The sequence below is a fragment of the Zonotrichia albicollis genome, chromosome 11 (genome assembly GCF_047830755.1).
Source record: "Zonotrichia albicollis isolate bZonAlb1 chromosome 11, bZonAlb1.hap1, whole genome shotgun sequence".
Lineage (NCBI taxonomy): Eukaryota > Metazoa > Chordata > Aves > Passeriformes > Passerellidae > Zonotrichia > Zonotrichia albicollis.
Genome location: NC_133829.1, coordinates 22,864,822 through 22,892,585, shown reverse-complemented (window position 1 = coordinate 22,892,585; position 27,764 = coordinate 22,864,822). Strand labels below are relative to the sequence as shown.

Sequence of the window (27,764 nt, the reverse complement as noted above, 5' to 3'; positions counted from 1 at the left end):
ACAATGTCCCCAGGGTCCCGAGAGGTCCTTCCCTTCCCAGCGCACTGCCATGGCCTCAAAGGCTCCCAGGGACCACCAGGTGTGGCTGGAGAAGGCACGGGACTCATGGGGGAATTGAAGCCTGGCCCCAGCTGCTTACTTGTTCTGGCCTGGCAACACCCTTCTCCAGGAGCAAATCCAGCAGGGCAGCACTGGTCTCATGTCTGAGGAGCTCTGAGTGAGCTCTGAGCCCAGTGCCCATGGTGCTGGTCTCTTCCTGCTGAATGCTCCGGATAAAGTCGCAAACGAGCTGTAGGAGAAGGCCAAGAAGCCGGGGATGTTGCATGGAGTGCTGCACACACGGTGCTGGGCTGAGCAGGGACAGCAGGCCCAGCCCAGGTGGGGGTGGCTGCAGGTACCTGCGCTGTGCTGCGGAAGTGGCCACGTCTGCACTCCTGCTCCTGTGTGCGCTCCAGGGCTGCATCTGGCAAAGAGCGAGCGCAGCCAGAGCTGAGGGGCTGCGGGAGAGGCCGGAGAATACAGCCCAGCCCTGCGCTGCCCAGGCAGGGAGAGCCCCGGCATGGCCCAGGGGATGGAGCACGGCCCCTGTGGGGTGTCTGCTCGGCCCCTCTTCCATCCTGTCCGTGGGAATGGGATGGGATGGGATGGGATGGGATGGGATGGGATGGGATGGGATGGGATGGGATGGGATGGGATGGGATGGGATGGGATGGGATGCGGCCAAGTTGGCTGCAGGCTCCAGTCCTGCAGCCCAGCTCTGCCACTCACCCTCCTGCGGTGGATGGAACGGCACCGCCTCTTCATTCTCCTCTGCTGGAGCAGCTCCAGGGCCTTTTTCCTCCTCCTCCTCCACAGTGGCCAGCTTGGGCACTCGCGAGGCTCTCTGGCTCCCCAGCACCGAACGCAGCCGGTGTCGCTCCTGCAGGGCCTCCTGCGCCTTCCCTGCGGGCGGGACGCGGCAGTCAGCGTTCGGCCCGGGGCCAGCAACGGCCCCCGAGCGCCCCTCACCCGCCCCGGGCCGGCCATGCCCACGCGTTCGCTCCTTGGAACGCGGCACGGGAGGCTCAGGGCCGGAGGCCGCGATGCCGCGCGGCGGAGCTCGAACCGGGGAAAGCGCAGCGGAGGCGGCGGGAGCGGCCGCGCCGCGTGTGTCCTCCGCGGGTCCCGGGAGGAGCCGGGGCCGGGGTCGGGACTGGACCCTGCCTCGGGGCCGGGGCCGGGCTCGGGCCAGGCGGAGCCGAAGGGCGGCGATGCCGCCCTCGCACCAGGCACTGACGCCCGCCCAGCAGCGCCACCGCCAGTACGGCCAGAGCCGGGCGGAGGCGAGACCGCGGCGGGACGGCCGGGGCCGGGCACGGGACAGCCCCGCCCGGGGCCGGGGGCGGGCCGGGGGCATGGCCCGTCCCGGCAGGGGAGAGGGAGGCGGGGAGAGGGGAGGGACGCCGGGCAAGGGACCCCGAGAGAAGGGTGCCCGACCGCGGGAAAGGGAGAAGGAGAGAAAGAAAAAGAGAAAGAAAAAGAGAAATAGAAAGAGTGATTAAAACTATCTGTCTGCTGCTGCTGCTGTCGCCGCTGCTGCTGCCACCGCTGCCGCCGCTGCTGCTGCCGCCGCTGCCGCTGCTGCAACTGAGGCACCGGGGCCGTTGGTCCCCGTGTCCGTTCCCCGCTCGCCCCACGAGCCCCACGTTCGAGCCCCGCGCACCCCGGGGACAGCCCCTCCGTCTGTCCAAACACGGGAACTTTGCAGCGCTGAGCGCAGATGCAGAGCCCTGACTCCTGCACACTGGCACAGCGACCTTGCTGAGGGTCAAACACTGTCGGGCCACTTTTCCTTGGGGTAGGATTCCTACCTGAGCCCAGCACTGCACTTACATCTCCAGTGTTGCTTTCCTGTAAAAACAGGGGAAGGAAAACTCTGTGTGGCTCATGGTATTTTAGAGTAACTAAAAATCACTAAGTCATCAATCCTAGAGGTGAGGTGCATCTGGAATTACTGGGATGGAGAAGCAGTGCAACATGGAAAAGGGGAGCATAGAAATAAATAGAGGAAAACATCTTGGATTGTTTCTTTCATTTTCGTTTCCCTTCCGGAAACCTGTTTCAGTTTTCCAGGAATCTTCTCCTGTCTGCTCTTCCCAAAAATCTCTCATGGAGAACAAGGTCAAGCTTCTGTCACAAGATTTGCCACCAGGAAATTATGCCACTGGTGAAATTTTCATGATGACTGTTTGTGCTGGCTTAGGACAAATTTGGGGAGGAAACCTCCAAAAGGGGTCCGTCTAGAAAGCAAGTTCAAGCGGCCCCTCCCCCTACTAGTTCAGGGAAAGACTTCTCTTGAGAAAAGTGAAAAAAATCCCAGTTTTTTTAACAAGTAAAGTATTCAGAAGCATGAAAAATGAATAATATTAAATAAAACCTCTGACAGTGCTGAAGAGATGACAAATTCAGAAAGTCCTTTTTGTGGGTTCTAGTTGGCTCACTCTGTCTCTTCTAAGTCCCTCTGGTGCTGGAATGCAGCGTCCCAGAGCTCGGGGGGCCACAGGCGTGAGCTGCAGGTGTTTGTCTGGGTTTTCAGTCCAGAGCAGGTTTAAACAGTTCCAAGAAAAAAGAAAGTCACAGTCCAAGGAACTTCTCTGCCCAGCTAGCTAAAATAAATTGTTAGGCCTGGGCTGTGAAGGCACCGGGAAATTTCCAAATCTGGGCACTGGCATTGCCAGCAAACACAAGATCTGGATAATGCTGGTGCCCGAACCTGGAAATTTCCAAATTTTGGCTTTCTGTGCCAGGAAATCACTAGGTTTGGTCTGTGCCAGCACCAGGAAGTTTTCAGATCTGGGCGCTGGCACTGCCAGCAAACACCAGATCTGGGTGGTGTCATTGCCAGCGATAGAAATCTGCCAGATCTGCTCTGCTGGCACTGAGAAATTTCCAAATCTGGGTTCTGATTACATGAAACACAAGATGTGGGGGCGTTACCAGACCCAGTAGCGGGAAGATGCCATGGGTTTTGGATTTCTGTGCCAGCAAATTGCTGCGCCAGAATAGGGAAATTTCCAGATCAGGGCACTGGCATTGTCAGCAAACAGCCCATTTCAGGCTCCAGGAAGGACTGCATCTGGATGCCTTCCTCTTTTCTTTCCTTCTTTCCTTCCTTCTTTCCTGGGATCCTGCTGCCAGCAAACTCCAGAATAGGCAGTGCTGGCAAGGGGAAATTGCCAGGTTTTAGCTTTCTTTGCCAGCAAATTCTGGACATGGGTGGTGCCAGAAGAGGGAAGTTGCCAGATGTGGGCACTGGCAGTGCCAGCACACATCAGATCTGGGTGGGGAATGTGCCAGCACCAGGAAATTGCCAAATGTTAACTTTCAGTGCCAGCATAATGCAGGAATTATGCTGTGTGGGAACCTGAACAATTCTGGATCTGGACACTTGTGGTGTCAGCAAACAAAAGATTGGGTTGCTGTAGGTACCAGGTATTTGCAAGGTTTTGTCTTTCTTTGCTAGAAAATTACCAGACTCAGGCTGTGCTGGCACCAGGAAATTCCCGCATCTGGGCACTGGTGGTGCCAGCAAACACTGGATCTTGGCATTGCCAATGGCGGTAGCAGGGAATTGCCAGATTGTGGCTTTCTTGACCAGAAAATTGCTGGACTTGGCTCTGCCAGAACAGGGAAATATCCAGATGTGAGCACTGGCAGTGGCAGCAAACACCAGGTCTGGTCACCTGTATTGGTATCAGGAAATTGCCGAGTTTTGGCTTTCTGTGCCAGCAAATTGCTGGACTTGGCTGTGCCAGCACTGGGAAATTTCCAGATCTGGGCACTTGCGCAGCAAACACCAGACCTGGGTGGTGCTGGTGGCAGCACTGGGAAGCTGCTGGGTTCTGGCTTTCTTTGCCAGAAAATTTTTGCATTTGGGTTGTGCTGGCACTGAGAAATTTCCAAATGCTAATTTTCCAGTGCTAGCAAATTGCTGGAATGAGGCTGTGCAGGCATTCCCGATCTGGGCACTGGCGGTGTCAGCAAACCTGAGATCGGGTTGCTGTAGGGACCAGGTCTTTGCTTGGTTTTGACTTTCTTTGCCAGCAAATTGCTGCACTTGGGCTGTGCCAGAATATGGAAATATCAAGATCTGAGAATTGGCAGTGCCAGCAAACACCACATTTCAGGAAGGACTGGATCTGGACCCGTTCCCTCTGTGCCTCCCTCCCTCAATAAGGTGCCAGAGTGGCTGGAGAGCAGCCAGGCAGAAAGGGACCTGCAGGGACTGATGGACATCAGGCTGGACATGAGCCAGCAGTTTGCCCAGCTGGCCAAGCAGGCCACTGGGTCCTGGCCTGGATCAGGAATGGTGTGGCCAGCAGGAGCAGGACAGGGATTCTTCCCCTGTGCTCAGCACTGCTTGGGCAGCACCTTGAGTGCTGTGTCCAATTCTGGCCTGCCAATTTAGGAAGGACATGGAGGGGCTGGAGTGTGTCCAGAGAAGGGCAACAAGGCTGGGGGGGGATCTGGAACACAAGAGCTTTGAGGAGGGGCTGAGAGAGCTGGGGTTGTTTATCCTGGAGAAAAGGAGGCTCAGGGGAGACAAGGCAGTGCCAGGGCACAGGTTGGACTTGATGATCTCCATGGCCTGTTCCACCTGTGCTGATTCTGGGACTCTCTGAAACCACCCATGGAGCAGTTGCACGATGAGCCCTGGGCCTCCTCTTCAGAAGCTCCAGCAGCCCAGGCCCCTCAGCTTCTCCTGCCAGCCCCAAAGCCCATCCTGTCAGTCCTGCTGAGCCTCTGCAGCTCCTCCTCACTGCCCAGAACAGGGAGCCTCAGAGCCAGACACAGCAGCCCAGATGTGCCCCCCTGACCTGGGGTGCCTCTGGCAAGGGAGCTGCAGGAGGCACTGCAGGAGCCTGCAGACAATTGATCTGAAGGCCAAAGCTCCTTAGCTCCGTCTGAAAGAGCAGGAACAGTTCCTCATTCCAATGTGGTGGAATGCTGGGCACCACAGCTCCAGGTGAGGACTGGACACAAGTTTGCTCCCACTGAGTGCTGTGATGGGTTCTGCAGGAGCTCTGGGCTTCTGTGCTTGCCTGGCACAATGAGGAGAGAAGGAGCCAAGTGCACTGATGTGGGAAATGGATTTGTAGAAAGTTTTTAGAGCCTAATAGAAGGCCCACAAAGTATGAATCTGTATATAAATTTTGAGACAAGAAATGCTACCTTAAAAATTTCCATGGAATAGGACAGATATTGTTGAAAGAGAAATGGAGCTGGAAAAAAGTTTCAAAAGATGGTCTTGCAAATAAGACTTTGGAAAAACAGAGCTATGAAAGATGCATTGTAGTTGCACCATCAAGGGGTAGTTTTAAATAATTGGCTTTAAGGCATCTACAACATGGCATGGCAAAAGGCTGATAGACCAAGATATGCTTATAGTGAATTATAATTATGAAGTAGTTAGCTTCTGATTGTGATGGCATGAATTATAACATCTGTATTGTCTCACCCTTCTCCTGAGACTGAAAATGGAATACAAGTTTTTAAAACACCTCTCAGTTGCCCCATCTCTAGGTCGAGAAAAGAGTATTATCCAACACACTGACACAGCTTTGCCTCGAGCATAACCCAGCCTGGACCAAACACACTGAAAGGTTTCCCCTTTGGCCCATGTCTCGAAACATCAGGTCTGCTGTTTGACAACTCAGGTTGGTTTGGTGTCAAGGAGTTCCCTCAGAAATACTGGGTTTGTCTTCCTCTGTGCCTTCCCCTCAGCAGCCTTGGGGATGCTCCTGTGTGACGCCATCTCTCTCACACAGTTTGAGACAACTTCAAACAGGATATTGTGCAATAAGCCGTCTCCTCTAAAGTGTTCCAACAATCCCTTTCCAGCAATAGGAAATTATTACTGATAGATGAAAGTGGAAAACCCCCAACAGTTTATTAACAAACAGAATCCCCCCATGACACGCGTTCCAAGAAGGCGCTGGGGTCTCTCTCGGAAGAACAGGAGCTGTCACGGAGCAGTTCCAGCAGCTGATGGAAGCTCGGGGGCTCGTCCGGCGTCGGCTTTCTCCCATGGCAGAGCTCCATGGAGCGGGCAGGGCAGTGAAGCAGCTGGGCTGGAGCCCCTCGCTGCCTTTTCTCCCCGGCGTGGCTCAGCTCACAGACTCTCGGGCTGAGAGCGGGGCCGCTCCGCTCCTGCCGGCACCATGTCCCTGGGCTTGGACAAACAGTTTCCTGCCAGGAGAGCCCTGCACACTGCTCCACAGATCTTTCATAAAGGCCCAGACCAACTCCAAACACTCTGTCTGCAGCAGCTTTGCACAAAGGGCTGCAGCAATCCAGGACAGCTGCAAGCAAGTGTCGGAAGGCTCTTGTCTTGTTCCTGACAGCAGAATTCTTGATGATTTTGTGCAATTTTATTCAGATGTAACATGAGAGCTGAGGTTTTTTTTTTTAAATATTTCATGATGAATAACAAGCCTTGGGAGCATGAGGTAGAGGACTGACATGCAAAAGCATGAGCATATCCTCCAAAGTGGCCAGTTTAATTGTCCATTTTATTACTCTTCTATTTACTCCACACTAATGAGGAAAACCAAGCTTTGCTTGGAGGTAAAACAGGCATGGGATACACTACAGTCCCTCGCAGGCTGACCAGGGCTGGCAGTGACACAGCAGGCAGTCTGCTTCATTGTGAACCACTACAGAGCTACATCCCAATCTGGTTTAAGTAGTGTGGTATTATTAAGAGCTCCTTTTCTGCATGAGACAAAAAGGAGATTCGAAATGATCTTCATGCAAGCATGCAGTAAAGAACTGCTCCTGCTATCCTAACGAAGTGTTTGCTTTGGCAATTACACTCTTCCCACTCATCTTTTGATGCAGACACTTCAGGTTTTCCCCCACACCCCTGCAAGGCTGGCAGTCGCTGTTTCCCATTTCCTGTTCTTCCCTAGAGATGGTGCAGTGGCTGCTTGGAAACAAGAATCCCTGGGATCTGGATAGCTTGGAGGAGCATGAGATGCTAATTAAGTGCTCATATTGGTAATACCCAGGTCTGTCCTTCCCAGAGCTCTGAAGCAGCAGCAGGAGGACCATGCATCATTCCTGTTGGTGGATGTTCATGTTTCTCATGTGCAACAGCAATGACTTTGAGGAGGGACAAAAATGCCCCTCTTCCAATAGTGCTGTGCAAGGAAATGTGACGTTTTACAGCATTTTCTAGGATATTTTAGAAAGATCTAAGAGAATATTGTAGCATGGAGTAGGTCCCTAATTTTGTCTCCAGAGAAATCCCCAAAAAGCACATTCACTCTGCTGCTGATGGCAACCCGATAAGCTCATGGACCAGTTTTCCCTGCAACGTGCCACCCTGCCTGGGCTTTACTAGGCCGGGACTAGACCCAGAGCTAAGCAAACACAGGCAGCCAGGTGACATTGTGTAACATCAGAAGCTGGCAACGAAGAGGATTTTGCTGTCAAAAGGTGACAGTTTGCACTGGGCCCAGAAGTCTTTTACCCTAAGGCAAAGCAAATTGAAATGTGAAGTTTAAAAGCTTCAAATGACTATGAAAGGAAACTGCAGAATAATTTCTGGAAGGGCAGCATTGTCAATGATCATGCAGCCTACCAACAGCTGAAGCTGAATCCAGAATTGCTTCTTCCAGCTGTGCAGGAATTCATTCCACTGGCAAGCACTGGTCCCCAGGCTGCAGTGAAGATTTGAGGAACCCTTGTCACTTGTTCTTGGCCTCCCAGTGCACTCATCCTTCTGCAAACAAGGTGCAAACAACACAGCTGCACTGCTGTCCTGGGTAAATATACATACAGGTGACTTTGCCAAAGCAGTGCATCATTTCCCAGTGAAATACATGACCTCTTCTTACCTATGGAATTGTGATTGAAGACACCTGTGAGCCAGATCTGTGGGAGATTGCAAAGGAGCAAAGCTTTGGGATTTGGGCACAATTCTCTTGGTTTCTTTGCTCATGCCTTTGGTGAGCACAGAACACACCTAGGTAGAAAACCTTTGACTAGACAGGATCTTTTGGATCCATTGTCCCTCAAACATGTCAGTGGTGACCCTGTTGTAATGCCAAGTAACAAAGAATGGCACAAATGACACAAAGAAAACATGGCCAAAGAGGAAGAGGAGAGGCCCAATGAGGAAAGGATGTGGTGAGACACTGGCACAATGAGTGAGCTGCACTCCCATAATCTCTAGGCTAGCAGGTCCTGGTCTCACATTCTCCTTTTGGTTTTTTCAATTTTGTTTATTTATTTACTTTTTTCATCACCAAAATAAAATATATACAATTAAAAATATGTCATCAAAACTTAAAGACAGAATCAAAAGACATTAATTAAAAACTACATCTAAAGATCTGAATATATGTACAGCTGTAACTATGAAGCCTAACACATCAATCATATTCTTCAAACACTCTCCATACAGGCGGCAGCTTCTTCCTGAGCTTGGAGGAAAGAGAGAGCTCTTCTGGAGGGGAGGCGAGGACTTCGTGGGTGAGGGAACATTGGAAGTGTCCAGAGAAAACTTCTCGGTAAGACTGTAACCAGTCAGATCTGCAAAATGGAGACACAAAGTTTAACAGAGGCCACAATGCAAACCTAAAGCAGCTGAAGCTCCATATTTCCTGGGACGCATTTCCTGGAAATGTCCATACAGCTGCACAGGGAAACATGCTCCTGCTGGCAGACACTGAGGCAGGCCAGGGCAAACCCTGAGCCACTTGCCCAGAGCTGGCACAGGCACAGCCTGGCCTCTGGGCTGCCCTGGGACAGCAGGGAGCCCAGAGCCCTTTGCTCCCCAGGAATGGCTCAGCTGCACATGCACCCTCCTGCTCCTCTGCCTGCCCCACAGCTCAGCAGCCCCACAGCTCCAGGGGCACTGGCAGCAGCACAGCTCATTGCAGGGGCACATGCAGGGCACAGCTGTTCCCTGGCAATGTGCACAGCCTCTCTGGGCTGCCACAAGACCCTTCCTGCCAGCAGAGATTGGCCCAGCTCCCCCCTCACCTCTGTGTGAGGCTGAGCCATGATTGCCTTCACCTTGTCCTCCATCTGGAGCTGCTTCAGGCCCCCCATGCCATGAGTAGGAAGGGCAATGGAGAGAGCAGGGGCAGATGCACAACCTTCCTTAGGATTTTGTCATTTTTGGTACAGCTCAAAAGGCAAATCCAGAGGTGTCCAACTCAGCACTTCCTCAGCTTTCTGGAGAACATCTCGCCTTCACCAGCCCAGCATTTTGGAGAGGTTTTCCCACACATGTGGAGGCTTGCTGGCAGCACATTCCTTCAGCTGGGTGCCCATCACCTTGCAGAGGGCAGAGGCGAGCTTGGTGGCCACGGTGCGGACGTTGGCGCTCTGCACAGGCAGCGCCTTGTTCCCCAGGCAGGACCAGAGCACGGGCAGGGCATCGCGCTGGGCGACTTCAGGGCTCCTGGCATGAACCCCCTGCACAAGCACTGCCGGGACAGAGACACAGCTCCTTACCCACCAGCCTCACTGCAAACAGGGATCTGCCTCTGCTTCTGCTTCTTGCCAGCCTCTCTGGCCAAGAGCAGCAAAATAGCACCCAGAGCCCCTTGGTCCAGAAACGGGCAAAGCAGCTGAGCATCCTGGAAACAGAACCACCAACCCCTCAGCACTAATTGCTCCAACCAGAGCCTTGTCCCTGGGGCAGACTTCCTACCTTTACTAAATTATTTCACAATCTCTTTCTGCATGAACAATGAATGAAATGTCCAATTGCCTTTGATTTCCATTAAGAAGTTGTCTAAACCCACACTGAAGATTTGGAAATGCACATAGAGAGGAAATGGAGAGATTTCTAATAAAAGAGATGATTCCATTTTTGTAACTTTGATGCCAAGTGCCAAATGTCTGATCTGGCTCTGCCCTGTGCTCAGTGGCACACAGCAAAGGGCCGGATTAGAACACACTTCAAAACTCCAGCCCACCAGAGATGGCTGCTGCCTGACAGCTGGATGAGAAACATCAGTGAACAGCTGGTGTCTTTGGCAGAATGCTTTTGGGGCTTCCAACAAAGAGCTGTTTCAAAACTCAGGGTGTCTGAGAGAATTACCCAGACCCCATTGCCTTGGCATTTGGGCATCTCCACATTTTATTGCCACTTCCCCTCCCAATGTTAATGGCATTTTTTCTTATAAGGTCCACTCAAATAGGGGCATAGAGAAAGAAAAATGCTACCCATGGGACTGAAATGTAACCAAAACACGAGTGTTTTCTCATACTGTCTCTGAAATCTCTCTGCTCATTTTCTGAACTGAACTGTATCAAACACGAACAAATGTTTACTGGCAACAGGCTCCTTGCAACAGGCAGATTTGGCTCAGAGATGATAACCTGAAATGCTCTGGAGACCATTCTTATTTTCTGATCAGACAAAATGTTCTTTAGCAGCAATTTAATAATCTGTGGTGGAAGAGACTTCATTTTCTCTATGCTGTTAATCGACCAGCAGACATCAACATTGAAAGAGGTCCTGCAAGTACCCAAAACCAATTCTGCTAAGCAGGAAAGGGTTATGGTACCCATTTTAAAATGAGAATTCATTTGAGTTTAAATGCAATTAAAGACATCGGTGACTACTGAACGTGAGGAACAGCTCTCGGTTCCTACTAAATCTAAGAGAGAACATCTGCTTTTTCTAAAGTAGTCCTAATTTATGGTTAATTCCTTTATTTGAAAAAGAGATCAAAAGAGCTGCTAAACTAAATTCCATATTGCTGGAGATCTACTTTATTCAAATGCTCTTTAGGGGCCTTTAAAATTCCCAATTGCTGAACATGCCCTTTTCAGATTCCTAATGAAGACACAAAGTGTATTAAACCTTACATTCAAAGATATAGGCATAATTAGCAGTGGATTTAGCCCCAGTTAAAGCAAGGCTATCAATCATCTTCTCTGCTATATATTGAGATTATCCTTTTTCCATTCCTTGGCTATTGCTGACATAGCAAGCTCCTCTGAGGAATCAATTATCAGCTGCATTTGTAGCATTTTGGACAGCGCTGGCCCAGGCAGACACAGTTTGCACACCCTGAAAGGCTCAGTCCAAGGCCACTGTGACAGCACAGGCAGGGAGCCTCAGCACTCTGCTTCTGTCCCTGTGCCCCAGAGGCTGCCTTGCACTAAACCCGTGCCTCTGATACCTCTGTTGAGTTCTGCCCTAAGCTATGACCCCCAGGCTCTGCACGGTTCAGCCTCAAAACTTTCCAAGGGAAAACCAAGAATTCTGTGAGGACAAAAGAAACTGATGCCCTGAAACAGCATTTGCCACCATTTCCCCTCAAAGATCACACATGTCCCTGAGCTCTCCAGAGAGGAGCCAGCTGGGGCATTTTTAGCCCTCCCTTTGCTGGAGGTGGTTCTGAGATGCCCCAGTGAGAGCTCAGCCCCAGGCCGAGCGCTGCCCCCATCTCAGATGCTGCCCAGCTCTGCAGCAGCCAGGGAAAACCTGCCAAACCCACCTGCCTTGGCCATGGGGCAGCAGGGACAAGCTCAGCACTCCTGGTTTGGAGGAGCTGCTCTGCTGTCTGCTCACAGGCATTCCCTGTAAATGCTCCCTGGGAAGAGCTCTGGGCTCAGAAGGGGAGGCCATACCTGTGACACGCTCGGTGACATCCAGCAGGGCTTGGCCACTCAGCTGATTCCATTGGTAGCTGAACTCTTTCAGCAGTGACACTTTATCTACAAGGGAAACACACGTTTCTGCTCACTTTTCTCAGGTCATAGGAGTAAGGACAGTGGGGAGGAATAGGGCAGGGCCAATCCCATTTTAAAAAATCAAGTACATTTCTGTGGATTTTTGGATCCTTTTCTGCTTTCCTTATAGCCTGCTTGGTAGGGTTTTAAATTCAGAAAGAACAGCTCTCCTCTCACAGTTGTAAATCCAAACTTGTCTGCTGTAGCAGGAGCTGTGTTAAAACATTTCACATCAGGGACCTCGAGAGTTCAGTCACATGGAAGCAGTGAAAAGGTTTTGCATCCCAGAGCACAAAGGAAGAGCCCCATACTTGGGTCACAGAAAGGCACTGAGTCAGGCAGTTCCTGAGTTCACAGAGCAGCTGGAGAGGAGAAAGTGGAAACTCCTCTTGAAGACCTGCCTCTTCAACACTCCTTTTTTCAGGCATATTTCCCCAGTGCAGCATTCTCAGAGATGACATAAATCTGTGTGGCATAGGAATTTAGAGCAGTCCTTGCCTATGTAGTTAATTGCTGTGGCCATCTTGCCCCATGCAAAACAACATCTGGAACAAGGCATCATTGGCAGCTGGGTTTATACCTGTTTGTTCTAAAGAAATAAACTTGGTGAATCACAAGTTCCCCTTTGAAAATAGAAGACAAAGAAGAAAAGTGGGAAATAGGCAGCTAATGCCTCTCATGTAGAGCCTTGCAGAAGCTCTGATGGGTCAGTGTCCCTTCATGCCAACAGCAAAGCTGTTCATTTGGGAAGTCAGACGGGGCCCAAGCAAACTCCAAACCCCCTTTGCCTCTGAACTGTAGCAGAGCTGCAGTCCAGGACTTGCTCTTCACACAAGCAGCACAGAGCCAAGGGCTCCTGGGACTGTTGGGAAATGCTGATCCCATTCCAGCCTGTTGGGGATGGTGCATAAGGACGGCACCTGCACAGCCTCTGGTGGGTGTCAGCTGCAGTGTTCCACAGACAAGAGCAGCTGTCAAGGCACTCAGCACTCTCTTGTGCAGGAGAGACAGAGACAAAGCTGAGGAGAGTCCCTGCCAGGGCTCAGCCTTACCCAAATGAGCAATGGATTCTTCCAGTGCTTTCACAGCTGCCCCACAAAACCTGGGATCCTTTGAGTTCAGGTTCTTTGTTATTCCCTCCACCAAACCAATGATCACCAGGTTCAAGGCATCTTTCAGGGCTCCTGTGATTTCAGCCAGCACATCCAGTGCCCTCTGCTTCACCTTCTTGTGGCTGTCAGATATTCTCAGGACAAAATATTCAAAAATCTGTGAAGAGAGCAAGCAACGTGAAAGCTGGATTCAAATGTCCTTGTTTGAAGAGTGGCTGTAGCAGTCAGCAATGTCAAAGATGAAAGTGATCCTTTCTGTCAGGTCAGCACTCGATTGCACAATTTCACTGTTTTCCTGTGGGCCACTCACTGGAATGGTGGTGCAACCTCATGTTGGTTGAAATATTTTCTTCTGTTTTTAAGAGGTTTGGCTGGGGACTGAATAGTTCCTATGGTATTTCTCTCCATCTATAAATCATTAAATCAATTCCATTTATTAATGCTAAAGAGTACCTTTGCTTTGAATGGAAGCAGATGTTTACAATGCCTGGTTTTCTATACGGTTCCCTCAAGTACTGAGGGCAGTTATGATTTTGCCAAAACTATGGCTGGAGGAGATCTAAGTTTTCTTTTGTTTGTCTCAGAGCCAGTGTCTGGAGAAGTGCAGGGCTCTGATCAACTCTTCCAGGATCCAGATCATTTCTCTAAGTAACAGGTGGACTTCTGAAATGTAATGTGCTGTACAGCTCTCATTTAGAGCAGGTTCAGTCCCTTGACAGCCTCATTATCAGGCACATTTCCATGGAAAAAGGGAAAAAGCAGCTACTGGGAGGAGAAGGCAGAGATGAGTCCTTAGCTGTTTTCCTCCTTTTCCAAAGAGAAAAAAAGACCCCCAAAAAGGGTGAGCACTGTCTTTACCAAGAGGAAAAGGAACAAGGATGGAAATGAGTAGCCAGAGCTGTGACAAGATGGAGTGTATAGAAGTATTGTTAAAAAAAGCAACTGGATTTAAACCAACCCAGCCTGATACTTCTCTTCCCTATGCAAACCCATTTTTGGTCTAGAGAACAATTGCCATGTTTTCAGGGCCTGGATTCCCTTCACTTCACCAAACTGGGAGTAGGAGAGAGCAGCAGTTACACCAGCAGAAAGTTCTGCCATCATCTGATGAACAGCAGCAATAGGCACCTGCCAGACAAATACAGCTGGACTGAAATAACTTGTCCTGAAGCCTGGACCTGAATTACATTTGTCTGGGTAAGAGGGACCAGCGTGTCCCAAACAGCCAGGACAGAGTGCCAAGACACACTGAATTAACTTTACTGCTACAGGCTTAGGAAAGGAGCTAAAGGAAAGCAGGGCAGTATTCCCAAAAGACAGACAGTCACTGTAGTAACTAGGATTGACTTGGACATCTTTTGTAAATTTGGGAATTTTCTTGGACACTACTACTTCCAGTGTCCTTTGCAAAGACTCTGTTATCTTCAGAAGCACAATTCTCACTTAATTGCTTTACTGGGGGCAGAGTAGGGAGAGCTGGTGGGGGCTTACGCTTAAATGTAAACCCATTTTCTCCACTTTCCCTTTCCTCTTTGTGACTGATTTTGAAAATATTCAAAACTCCACTTTTTCCCTAATAATATCAGTTCCTTTGTGGCCTGCAGATGAACAGGCTGAGGATTAACAGCTGATTCCCAGGAGCAAAATGATTCAGCAGAAGAGGAATGAGCTAAAGACAGATTGGGTATGTTTGATCTCATATTAGCAGTGGCAATACTTGCACAAAGGAGACATTTCTCCTGCCAATCACTTACTTTCTTCTTAATTCTTGTCAGAATATCTTCCAGGTCACGGGGGGAAAGAGATTGTTCCAAAAGCATTTTAAATTGTTGATGATTGAGCAACATCTTCACCATCTCCTGTCCATAATGCCTAAGGAAGGAAGGCAGGAAGGAAGGAAGGAAGGAAGTGAAAGAAAAGTGAACAAACACAGGAAGAGTGTTAACAGAAGAGGCTGATACCTTAAACTCATCAGGGGCAATCCCTGCATGAGAAGGCATTACCTACTCAGCAAAGAGGGAGATTTACCTCACTTGACACAGCACAGTGCTGTCAGCTGAACACAAGGGGCAAGAGGAGAATGTGGGGCAACAGAAAAATACCATTTCACTCTGAAACTGGGGGTGTGCTTCTGTGGCATCAGAGGATCCCAGGGACCAAGCAAAACACATCTGCTTTGTTGTCAGAGCCTATTACATGTCTTGCTGCCATTGCACAGTAATTTGCCTTTCTTTAACTGGCAGGGAAGCCAAGACAAAACACCTCATGCATCCTCTTGATTATTCTATACTATGTGTATGCAGAGGGGCAACTAGTTGCTCTGGTGTTCTTGGCAGCTATTAACGGGAATTTCATCACCAAAGGAAGGGAATTTTGGCAGTTTGGGTTGATTTTGCCACTAGGAAACCACAGTTTTTTCAAGAAGAAATGTGGAGCTCACTGAGCCAAAGATAACAGCATTCTAGAAATCTTCAGAACAAGTTTAGAAAGACTGAATATGTTGGCTAAAGAGCCCTGAAATATTTCTAGGATAGTCTGAAGTTAATGAGAAATGGATGTTTGGGATCCTTCAGTGATGAACATTAGCCACCACTTTGGCTTTGTGTTGTGCACCTAAGGGCAAACAAAACTGTTGGACTGGGTGATCTGAGCACTTTTGATCTCAGTAAAGAATCCTTCAAGCCACAGGAAAAAGTTGGGAATGTTCCTTTTTGCTGGCCAACCTCAGGTTTCCCAGTACAGCCATTTGCCCAGGCAACCCAGAGCAGTGGTCACAGTGCCAAGGCTGACAGAGCTCAAGAAGACTTTGGACAATGCTCTCGAGCACATGGAGTGACTCTTGGGGTCACTGCACATCACCAGGAGATGGACTCGATGACCCTGATGGGTCCCTTCCAACTCAGCATATTCCATGATTCTATGACCCTTATTCACACCGTGAGGTAACTTCATATTCCCTTTAGTTTCCACTCTTGTGTGGTTTCGCCTTTATAGCCAGACACAAAACGGTTTTCCTGTTTTGGGAGGTGAAATGAAGATCATTACCTTGTGTCCTTGTGGCAGTCCTGAGCAAGCTTCCCTGCCACGTGTGGCCGCCTCTCAGCCCTGGGGTGCCTGCGAGCTGGGTGACTCCAATTCTCTCCATCAGGGACAGGAGCAGTTGGGCCGCACACTCGCGCACCGGGGCGGGGCGGCTGCTGGGGAGGAGAGAGCAAACCCTGGGCACAGGGACAAGGAGCAGCAGCAGCGCCGGCCTTGGCCAGAGCTGCTCCCTGCCCTTGGTGGGGGAAGGAGCCTGGGCTCTCCCTGCGCCTTCAGACACCTGCAGAAGGCTCTGGCCTCTGCTAAACACAAAGGTACCATTGCACACAAGGCCTGCCTGCACGGAAGAGGGAGAATTCAGTCTCCCTGCACTGTCTGATACTCAGTTTCTTTCACAGTATTTACTCTGAGAAAGATTAAAGAAATAGATGACATATGAATAATTTAGAAATTAAGGACAATTCATGCTGACCCCTCAGAGGGCACCCACTACACAGAGCTGCAGCAGGACCGAGGCTCTTTCCACCCATTTAGCCCCAAGTCTGCAGACCTTTGGAAAACAACAAATGCAAGGGAAACGCATTGTAGGCTGTGAAGTTTCAGAATATCCAGCAATGCAACCTCTTTCTTCTGTGGGGCTTGGCAACGGATCCATCTGAATGTTTTACCCTATTGCAAAGCTGAGGAAAGGGTGGGAGGCAGTTTAGCCAGGCTGTCCTGTTCTAGAGAGTCTCTTGGGAACTATCAGGCCCAGCACCAACATTAAGGCAGCATTTGCTTCAACTGTCCTATGGCAGTCAGCCTGTGAAGGTGCCTGTAAAGTGATTCATCATCTCAAGGCTAACAAGAAACATCAGTCTGAATAGAAAGTAGAGCTCTAAGACCAGGACAGACATACAAGACTCCTTTGGAAGGAGCTGCACCTGCTGTGCAGGCTGTGCCACACCCAGCAGATTGTCCCCCATGTGCTCCATGCCCCAGCAAGGACCCTCCTCATTTCTCAAGTTAATGGCATCATGAGGAGACATGGTTTTCCCAGGGCCTCTGTGGTTAGAGCTGTGAAATACCAAACTGCTCACACCTGCAATTGCAATTGTCCCTCTGCCCACAAAAGCACAAGGCTCTATCCTCGGTCTTTGCAGGCACTTTCCCTTCCCCACTGATCACCACATCTACGAAAATCTGACAGACTGGGAGAATTCCAGGAAGCAGCAGGAAGCTGAGTCAGAGGAGCTTTAGTTTGGGTATCAGGAAAAAGGGTTTTTCACCCAGAGGGTGGCTGGGCACTGGAACAGGCTCCCCAGGGCAGTGGTCACAGCACCAAGCCTGACAGGGCTGAAGAAGCATTTGGACAACAATCTCAGGCACTTGGTGTGACCCTTGGGCTGTTCTGGGCAAGGCCAGGAGCTGGACTCAATGGTCCTGATGGGCCCATCCAACTCCCCATATTCTACAGTTCTGTGATTCTGAGAACTAATAGGCTGCAGGAGGGCAGAAATAGGTGACAAGAGGAAAGAAGTGAGGTTGGTCAGAGAATCAAGTCACTGAGTTCACAGAAGATGCAGGATACAGGACCCTTCCCTCCTGTATCCCATTCTCTGTCTCATCCCTTCTTCCTCCCACACACATGAAGATGAAGAATATCACTAAAAGAAGAAGAACCTGCTTGACTCCCATGTCCATGAGAGCAGTCATTGCACATGCAGGAGTCACATTCTCCACCATGATCCCCAGGCTCTGACTGGCTGCTTTCTGAACAAATTTTGGGGAGCTGGACACCATCTGGAGAAGGACTCGAGCAACCTCATCCACCTCAGAGTCCATGTCCTTCTTCAAGGTCACAGAGAGCTCTCCCAGAGTGACAGTGGCAGAGTAGGACACCTTGGAACGGAGGTTGGTCACCTGGGGAAGCCATGAGGGGAAACATAGGAATCACCTTGGAAAGAAAACCAGTTGCCTTCAACAGAAATCCCAGGAAATGACAACACATCCCACTGTGTCCAGAGGAACATACAAGTACAGGAAGAGCAGGAGAGTACAAGCACAGAAAGGCACTTACTCTGGCACCAATTTCTGGCCTGAGACCTGCTCACTGCAGGCCTAAAAAAAAAATTTCATTCAGTGTTCTACTTAACCCTTCTAAAATGTCCACAGCTTTGATTTTAGGCCCTTTTACTAGAAAATTAAAGCAAGGGCTGCTTTCAAATCATGAAGGCACAAGTGATAAAGATAAAAGAATCAGGTGCTCCTGTTGAAAAAAGCAACACCAACAGTTGAAGCACTCAGCCAGGAAACAGAAAACACAGGCTCAGGTCTACAGAATAATTTGCAGTGTTGAATTACAACTTGGGAAGAGATTGGGACTCTGGCAAATAATGTCATTAGTGTCTCAGTTTCTGCATTTGCACATTGCATTATGAAGGCACCACACTCAAAGATGAGAGTCAGATACCTCACCTGCCAGTAAATACAGCTGCATGCACCCACAGATCATACAGATAGCTGACAGACACTAGAAATCTCAGGCAGAAATGAAGGAAAACCCTGAGCACACATGGAGATGAACAAGCACATACCTACTCTACACACTGTGTATGAAGTATGGGGGACAATTCAGAACAATGTTCTCACCTCACTGGTAACTGCCAAGCAAACCTCACCAAGTCTACAAAGCAGGACCTCTGAATGGGACCCAGACAGGTGTTGGATGGTGAAGAGTCCCTTCTCCTTCAGCTCCCTGGAAGGCAGAAGATTGATTTTTCTCTTCACCAAGGCAGCACCCTCTGAAATGATCACGCTGGCAGCTCAGTTGAACAATGGGAGGTTCTTTTCAAGGAGTGCTTAATGAAATCGTGGAACACGTTGCCGCAGGATGCTGTGGCTGTCAAAAGCATCCACAAATCAAAGAGGCAAAGAGAGGGGTTTCAGAGTGGCCATTTGAAAAGACAGCCTTTCTGAAATCTCTGGCACATGAGGCCCCTCTGTCACTGCCTCCTAGAAGCTGTGGGATCGGGCCATGCTGCTGTTTGTTGTCACCTGCCTGTACCTGTCCCTGAGACACAGTTGCATGGGGCTGTTATTGGGGCATTTTCCTTCTTTGCCAGCCCCAGCAGGCATTCAGCAGGGAAAGTCTGCACTGCCTCTCTGGAGCTGAGTTTCCACTCTATGATCTCGGCCTCTCTGTCACCCCCTCCAATCCACCTCACATATTCCCCAAAAAAGCAGCAGGATGTCTGCTGGCACCACCTTGGCCTGCAGGAAGGCCAAGTGGGTCCTGGCCTCTCCTGACCCACAGCACAGCTTTCTTTCATCCCAGCATGGAAATATAAAAGCTGTATTATCACATCACACAGAGGGGCAGGAGCTTTTTATTTTGGCTGCAAGTGTCCATAGGGCATTGGGGAAGAGGAGAAAAAGAGTGTTTTGCAGCAAGCTGTTGGCTTCTGATACAAGGCTGGCGACCTGGTTTCAAGAGACAGCACGGCGACCCATTCTCCAGGGCCACTCGGGCCTAAGAAACACGCTGACACCAACGTGGTGGATGATCAAAGGCCTTTATTATCTCTTCTCGTGGGGTTTTATAGTCTTAGGGGCTTCTACGTCAGGCGAGGGTCTGTCTTTACCATCTATGGTTAGTAGGGAATGGAAACTTACAGGGAAAATGGAAAATTACTGGCATGTGGTTTAGGGGGCTGCATTCCTATGTTAATTTTCTTATCTAAGGGAACAGAGGCCCTGTCTTCCTGTAACATTGTGATGCCAAATTTTGCCCCAAACAGGCAGAGTGACTGCCTAATCAGACTCAGCTTAAGTCAATTAAGCAGGAGGTATTTTTATTAGCGACGCGTCGGAGAAATCACAAAATGGATTTCTGAGTTCACATAGCAAAAGCAAGCCTTATATACAATTTTGGGTATAGGATTACATCAGATCAGATACATAATCATGCATATTCATATGGGGCGTGGTGTAGGCGGAGCGTGGGCGGAGCGTAGGTGGAGACATCTCTTTTGGGGAATTTTCAGGTGGTCGTTCCTGTTGCCTTCATCATAGACGGGGTCTTTCCGATGAGTCTTCCTCTTTAAACTTTTGAACTCTTTTCCTAATTTGGTCAATTCCCGGTGTACTTGGCTTAGATCCCGTGGCTTGGCAAAACCCTTAGGGTCGTTTTGACATTGCTGGCTCTAAACCTGCTTAGCTTATTAGTTTCTCCTATACCTACCTCTTCTCCTGTCATGATGCTCTACCTTTTATCTAATTTATTGCTCTGTTTTCCTAGTGCTGTGCTTTCTCCGTGTGTTCTAGTGCTAGGCCCTTCTTTACATGCTTCTCATTCCATGTTTTAACCCATTACTTCTGGAAGGCTATCTGCTTTAGGGCTTCATTTCCCCCCTTTTTCTTGTAACTTACGAATTCTTTCGTCAAGTTCTGGTCCTACAGGACGCTGATAGGCTCGTACCATTGCCCAAATCATTTGGGTCCTCTTCATTATGCCCCTTAATCTCCACCACAAACAAATGTTTGTAAGAGTTAGTAATAACAAAGCTACAATTACTACTAGCATTGGGTGCACCAGGTAATGGAAGACCTGTGTAGCTGTTGGGGAGTATCCTGTAAAGATGTCCCACCAGTGATGCTGGCCTACTTGTTCTACTTCGGTCAGGACATTCTTTATCTTTTCTGAATTGTGTTCTACCTGCCATACCGTTCGTCTAGTTGTTTGATTCACCTTTTGCACCAGTTTCTTTACTTCAGGGTGTGCAAGCATTGCTTTGAGAATTTTGACGTCCATCCCTATTTGTAATTTCGGTATCTCTTGATATAGGTTGAAATTTGCGTTAATTAGCTGTTGGGTAGTTATTGGGACAGTGTAATGAAAATCACAACCTATGATCTTGGTAAAGTTGCATACACAAAAGTTAGTATTGTTAGTCTCTTCTAGGCAATTATCTATAGTGACGTTGTCACAAGCTGTCCTTACGCAAGCACACCCATTTCCTATATAGTAAACTTGTGATTGGGTTCTATCATGTGGAAGCATTTCTAAGGTACATACACTATTTTCAGCATCTAAGCATAAATCTTCGGCTTCTACCACAGCATTTTCGCAAACATAGCCTAATTGTCCTCTAGGGATGCACGCTTCTGTGCTAACCGATTGCCACCTATTTTTGGTGTAATCATAACTGGCCCAGACGTTATGGTTTATTGGCCTAACAACGACTTCTTGGTGTGTTGTCCCTAGAGTGAGGATGGGAAAAATAGCTCTTTCTTCTGCCGCACTAATGGTGAGGACATAAGCTTCAATGTGTTCTTGTTGAGGCTCATAGGTGAAGTTCACTAGTTGCCACCAAGCCTGGTGGTCCCTCTCAAATTGTGTAGTGTGATTGTCCTTTAATATTGTTTCCCTTATTTCTTGAGGTAATATACCTGACGTTCCTTCTCTCATTATTCCTGCCGCTACTGATTGTACCCATTGTTGCGTCTGAGAGCATTGGATAGCGAGTGCAACGTCTCTGCTGAGTTCCCCTGTGTAGTCAGTGAGCTTTACAAAATCCTCTGCAGTATGGTTTGCTACCATGGTTAGTAATTTCACCACTAGCGATTGTGTTTCAGCTAATGTAAGCATGGATGTACTGAGAGGCACCTTAAGCTTTCCTAAGCTCGATGTGACGGTACTTAATTTGTTTACTAATACCTCTTGATCTATTGTGTTTACTATGCCAAATCCGGTGCCAATCCACCCACTTAGATCTCTTTTTGTTTTTCTGTGATGAGACCTTGTCGCTAGCCATGCATTCCATCCCTTAAGGCTTTGCTGTATAAATGGTCGGCAATCCTTTTGCAAATAAGTAATATCGGTGTGAATGTTCATTTGCACCTTTTTCAGGGAATAAGTGGGGTCTAACAATAATTTTAGTTCGTTAGATTTTCTTATCACCTGAGGCCCTATAAAGGTTAGGTTGTGTACTGCTTTACACTCTACTGGTAGGGTGGTTTCTTGAGGCAAGTCTAGATCTGGATACAATGGGATCACGTCTCCTGGTAATTGTATCTTATATTCGACAGCACGCCCGAGAGCACGCCCGAGGGAGCTAAAACCCTGTCCCAGTGTTTTCAACTCCCTTTCACATGTGAACGTCATTGACTGATCCAATCTAAATGCCATCTCACACAGTGCTTTTCCTCCCTCAGGACCACTAGATGCTACAATTTCTCCCGGAGAATGGAGAAGGGGTGAGGGTCATAGGTTATGTTTTGAGGGTGTAGCTCCCCAAGTGAATCTTCTCTATAAATCACCGAGTTTCGGGGTTGTGACCCAGGTGGATCTTCCCTGAAGTCGCTCCACTGACATGAAATTGGGCCCTTTTGTTGAGTCCAGGCAATAGGCTTGCCCATTTTCACTAGACTAAAGGTAATTAGATTTTGTTTAGAGGCTGGCATCAAGGGTTGAATTGTTAATACCAGCCGCCTTGTTTTTCCTTCTCTTTCTCCTGCTGGGTCAAGCTCTCGACACCCAATTTGGATTTGGTCTCCCTTGTATGCTATCATGGAGGGCTGATCCCATACTTCCCTTGCATATGGCTGATTGTTACGTAAGGCATAAACCTCGAAATAGGGTCCGCTCATTCCTAATTCCGGGTGGATACACTGATGTGCATGAGACCATGGGTCTATTGGGGAAGAGTCTTGGGGAAGAGCTATACTTATCGAGAGTCCAATGATCAGAGTTGTAAAGGTTTGGGGTGGAGTCGGGGTCATAATGTCTGGCTGTCAATTTTGTTTCTTTTGGCGTTCTCGTTGCTTGATGTGAATTTGTTTTACTCGTAAAATAACCTTTTCTAGTTCAGTGTCTAAATCTCTTTGTTTTTTAAAGGGTCCTATTTGGTCACTTGTTAGTGGATGTCGTGGGACAGAAGAATAGCAACGGGTCGATAAAACCTTAGAACGACTAAGTTTCAAACAATATTGTAACCAGCGGTGTACTCTCCAATGGCACCACCCTAATACAATTTGTTCGGGAGCTTCAAACAATTCCCTAGCCTCTAAAATGGGCCTATTGGCGAATTTCTCTAAGGCCAAATAGGCGTCATTTTCCCTTGCTTCTTTGCAGCTACACTCATAACATTGGAGGTCCAGTAAACGACTTTGTACGTTCCAAAATTTTCTATCGCAACCTCCACAAAGAAATCCAATTAGTCCCTCACAATTTCTTTCCCCACACCCAAAACACGGCTGATCGTGAATAGGGTCCTGTGGGTCAGGTCCTTGTTGACTATATGTTTCAACCCACCCTGTCCACTGTATTGGTGTGCTACGCAATGCAGCTCTAGCTTCGGCATTAAATTCTGCTATGAGAGATAAAGGTTTTGGCAAAGTCAATGTTAGTTTATGTTGGATTCTCACGTGATCCTGCGGAGACAGCTGACTCAGAAGTCTCAGAAGTCTGTACATCTAGGGCAGGTTTAATCTCCTCTTGTTTGTTTTCCGGAGCTCTCTTGACCCGTGAATAGTGGATCCACGTAGGTCGTTCCTTGATCCGAACCGCGGTGAAGGTAGTCAGCAGCACTTGGAAAGGTCCCTCCCACTTTTCTTGTAGGGGTTTTCCTAAAAGATTCTTAACATACACCCAATCACCGGGGTTAAACGGATGCAATTTGCAATCCGGTTGCTTAGGTTGGTGCTCTATCATCACAGCAGCATTCTTATCAAACTGTTTCCCCACCGCAATTACATAATCGTAAATGTATTGATTGCCAATCTGGTCTATGACATCTCCATTTACAGCTTGCATAGCATAAGGTCTACCATATAGAATTTCAAAAGGACTTAACTTTTCCTTCGATCTTGGCTTGACTCTTAATCTCAGCAGAGCAATAGGCAAAGCTTGATACCACTGCAAATTAGTCTCTTGGCATATTTTAGCAATTTGCTGTTTGATAAGATGATTCATCTTTTCCACTTGCCCACTGGCCTGTGGACGGTAGGGCGTGTGCAATTGCCAATTGATTTGTAATGCTTTGCTTATTGCTTTCACTACATTTGCACAGAAATGTGTACCTCTATCCGAAGAAATGCTCTTCGGTACCCCAAACCGTGGAATAATTTCATTCAACAGTACTCTAGTTACCTCTCTTTCCTTATTTGTCCTACAGGGGAATGCTTCAGGCCACCCAGAAAATGTGTCAGTTAATACCAACAGGTACCGAAACCCCCCTTTTCTTGGGAGTTCAGAAAAATCAATTTGCCATATCTCACCTGGGAATTTACCTCGGTTTATAGCTCCTAGGTGTACTTTGGTTCCTGTGTTTGGGTTGTTCCTCAGACACCGTTCACACTGGGACGTAACGTGTTTTATAGTAGTAAATAATTTTGGTCCTGCTATTCTGGTCTGCAAATATTGGTAAAGCGAATCTAGGCCCCAATGGGCCTTTTCATGTTCTGCCTTCACAAACTGCCACATCACGTTTCCTGGTATCACTAACTGTCCTGTTTCTAATCGACCCCAACCATTTTCTAGTATTTTGCCCTTATTTCTTTGAATCCACCTATGATCTGATTCCTGGTAATCTGGCTGGATATTGATATCCAGCTCCCCTGGTATTAGGGCCGCTATTTCCGCTTCCCTATTTCTTATGGCCGCCAATTTAGCTTCTGTATCTGCCTTCCTGTTCCCTATTTCTGGAATAGTATTGCCTTTCAAGTGCCCCTTGCAATGCATTATGGCCACCTGTGTTGGGAGTTGGACCGCCTCCAGCAGTCGCAGAACCTCTTCTGCATGTTTGACTGTTTTTCTTTGTGTAGTCAACAGTCCTCTTTCTTTCCAGATGGCTCCATGAGCATGTACGACAGAAAAGGCATATTTAGAGTCTGTCCATATATTAATTTGCATGTTCTCTGCTAATTCCAGGGCTCGGGTCAGGGCTATCAGCTCTGCTTTTTGAGATGAAGTCCCTGCAGGCAGGGGGTTTGACTCAATTACCCTCTCTGTAGTGGTGACTGCATAGCCAGCCATTCTTACTCCTTGCCTCACGAAGCTGCTGCCATCTGAAAACCAGTTGTCCGCGTCTTCGAACGGCTCTTCCTTGAGATCTGGGCGACTGGAGTAGACGGCTTCAATTGTTTCCAGGCAGTCATGTTCGATGGGTTCTGCTGGAACTCTTCCTTCTAAGAATGAAGCTGGGTTCACAATATTAGTTACCTGAATGGTTACATCATCTGATTCAGCCAGGATGGCCTGGTACTTTAAAAATCTGGAAGGCGACAACCAATGGTTGCCTTTCTGTTCCAGCACAGCTGACACAGTGTGGGATACTAACACAGTCACCTTTTGGCCCAGCGTAAACTTCCTGGCCTCTTCAATGTTAATTATCACTGCGGCCACTGCCCTCAGACAGCCTGGCCATCCTTGACTTACTTCATCCAATCGCTTGGAGAAGTAGGCCACAGCTCTCTTGTATGGTCCCAACTGCTGTGCTAGTACTCCTAGGGCCATCCCTTGCCGCTCATGGGAAAATAGCCAGAATGGTTTTGACACATCTGGGAGACCTAAGGCTGGTGCTCTCATCAGCTCCCGCTTCAGCCTCTTAAAGGCCCCTTCTGCCTCGGGAGTCCAAACTAGGACATTCTTGGTTTCTTTTAGCAAATCATACAATGGTTTAGCGAGTATCCCATACTGGTAGATCCATAGCCGGCACCAACCTGTCATCCCCAGAAAGGCGCGCAGGTCTCTCACCGTCTCTGGTTTGGGCATCTGGCAGATGGCCTCTTTCCTGGCTGCTCCTAGGGATCGCTGTCCTCTGGAGACTTCGTATCCCAGGTACACCACTTCCTTTTGCACCAGCTGTGCTTTCTGTTGAGAGACTCGATATCCGCTTAAACCCAGGAAATTTAGCAAGGAAATGGTCCATTCAATGCATTCTTCCTCTGTCACCGTTGCTATTAGGAGGTCGTCTATGTACTGCAAAAGGGTACCATCTCCCAGCGGCCTTTCCCACTTATCTAATTCTTTGGCTAACGGGTTCCCAAAAATCGTGGGGGAATTGGCCCATCCTTGGGGTAATACCGTCCAGGTGAGTTGGGTCTTTCTCCCTCTATCTACAGACTCCCACTCAAAAGCAAAGATCTTTTGACTCTCAGGTTTGGGTTCCACACAACTGATTGTTAGGCTTATAGCTGTAATCAGTTGTTCCTCATTTACTTGAAATTCCAATTTGTCTTTGTTGAACTTTATTACGGCTCCCAAGTTTTCCAATAGGTCTCTCCCCAATAAGGGTTTTGGTGAATTTGGTAAATACAGGAACTGGTGAATTCCCATTTGTTTCCCAATTTTGTATTTAATAGGTTTCAAAAAGTAAGCTTTTTCTGGTTGGCCTGTTGCTCCCACAACTTGTACAAATTCATCACTTTTAGGTACCAATTCGTGATTTAAAACCGAAAAGGTTGCTCCCGTGTCAAACAAAAAGTTCAATTCCTTTTTACCTTCCCCTAGCTCCATTTTAACCAGTGGGTCTGCTAGGGTACGGCCCACCGGTCCCCCTCATTCACTATCCTGATGTGTGGTAGTAGTAGTGGCCATCAGCCTTTCCCTTAGTCGGGGGCATTCTTGCTTCCAGTGTCCCATTTCTAGGCAGTAAGCACACTGATTTGGCCCTACTCTAGTTGGGTGGGGTTGGAACCTCCCCCTCCCTCCTATTGGGTTGCCTCTACCTCTTCCCCTAGTTCCAGGTTCCGAGTAACCTGTCTTCTGAGCTGCCACTGCTACAGCCACTACTCGAGCTATCTTCCCGTCTTCCTTTTTCTTCTCCTCAACTTCTCCTATCCTCTATCTGAATTACTATATTCAGTTTCTGTGAGCTGTTCTCTGCCTCCCTTTCACGTCTCATCATTCTTCTCACTATATCTCAATTTAGAGACGTCACTTCCCAGTGAGTTACTTTTGTCCCCAGTCCTTGGTGTGCTGGTTTCCATTCTACAGATGCCTCCACTTCTGGGTGTGTGGTTATCTTCATATGGACTGAGTTCGGGCAGGCTACGTGTCTCCCTTCGGCTCTCCGCTCCTGACGGACTGCCTTCCTCCCCTTCGACTTCTAGTCTGGGTGGGCTGTCAGCATCCATGTAGCTTCTCGACCCCTGTGGACTATCTAGTCCCTGAGGGCTGCTTATCTTCTCATCGATCCCTGATTTTAATGGGGCACCCCCCGAATTTTTCCCAAGTCTTTCCAGTGCTTTAAGATACATCCTAAGGGGGTTTTCATATTTACGTCCTTGCTCTGTTGACCTCCCATGGCTATTTTCTGTGTCTGCGTTTTCGGTTTAATCTCTTTCTCGCAAACACTGTATGTCAATTTATTTTAACACTTCATACACACAATTTCCAATCGCGTCTCATCCACTCTCATCCACACCCACACACTTTAATCCAAACCGTCCTACCTTTCCGGTCTATCAAAGTACACCGCTTTGCCCCGAGATGTCGCTGGCAAACCTATAGTACCCATACTGGTCAACTTCGGGCTATTACACACCCGTAAAACAGCTGTAAACCAAGGTACAGTTTGCAGATGATATCACAATAAATTCTTACACACAAAAAGGTTACAGTTAACACAAAATACCAAATCCTTTACGAGATTCTTGCAAACAACATAACAGTTAAACAAAGGTGTAGCACAAATATATCTCCTCAAAACCTTATCAGAGAAAGGGAAAAATTGGACAAGGTCCCGGACCTGGCTGGATACGTTCCCAGGCGTAGTTTAAAAATTCAAACAAAGCAACAATGCTTTTAAAAATTCAAACAAAACAACAACATTAAGGAAAAACATACACCCTTTTAACAAATACTCTTTTCCTTTCCTTTTTTTC

General features: G+C 48.3%; 1 protein-coding gene across 1 annotated transcript; it reads right to left on the bottom strand.

Annotated features, from left to right (window-relative positions):
* Window positions 1–103: 103 nt before the first annotated feature.
* LOC141730624 (uncharacterized) lies at window positions 104–27,764 on the bottom strand. The gene is made up of 4 exons (XM_074549771.1): window positions 24,446–27,764; window positions 769–1,199; window positions 399–463; window positions 104–289 (listed from the first exon to the last, which is right to left on the bottom strand). The coding sequence occupies exons 1-4, from the start codon at window positions 26,392–26,394 to the stop codon at window positions 104–106; spliced, it is 2,631 nt and encodes an 876-aa protein (XP_074405872.1). The 5' UTR covers window positions 26,395–27,764.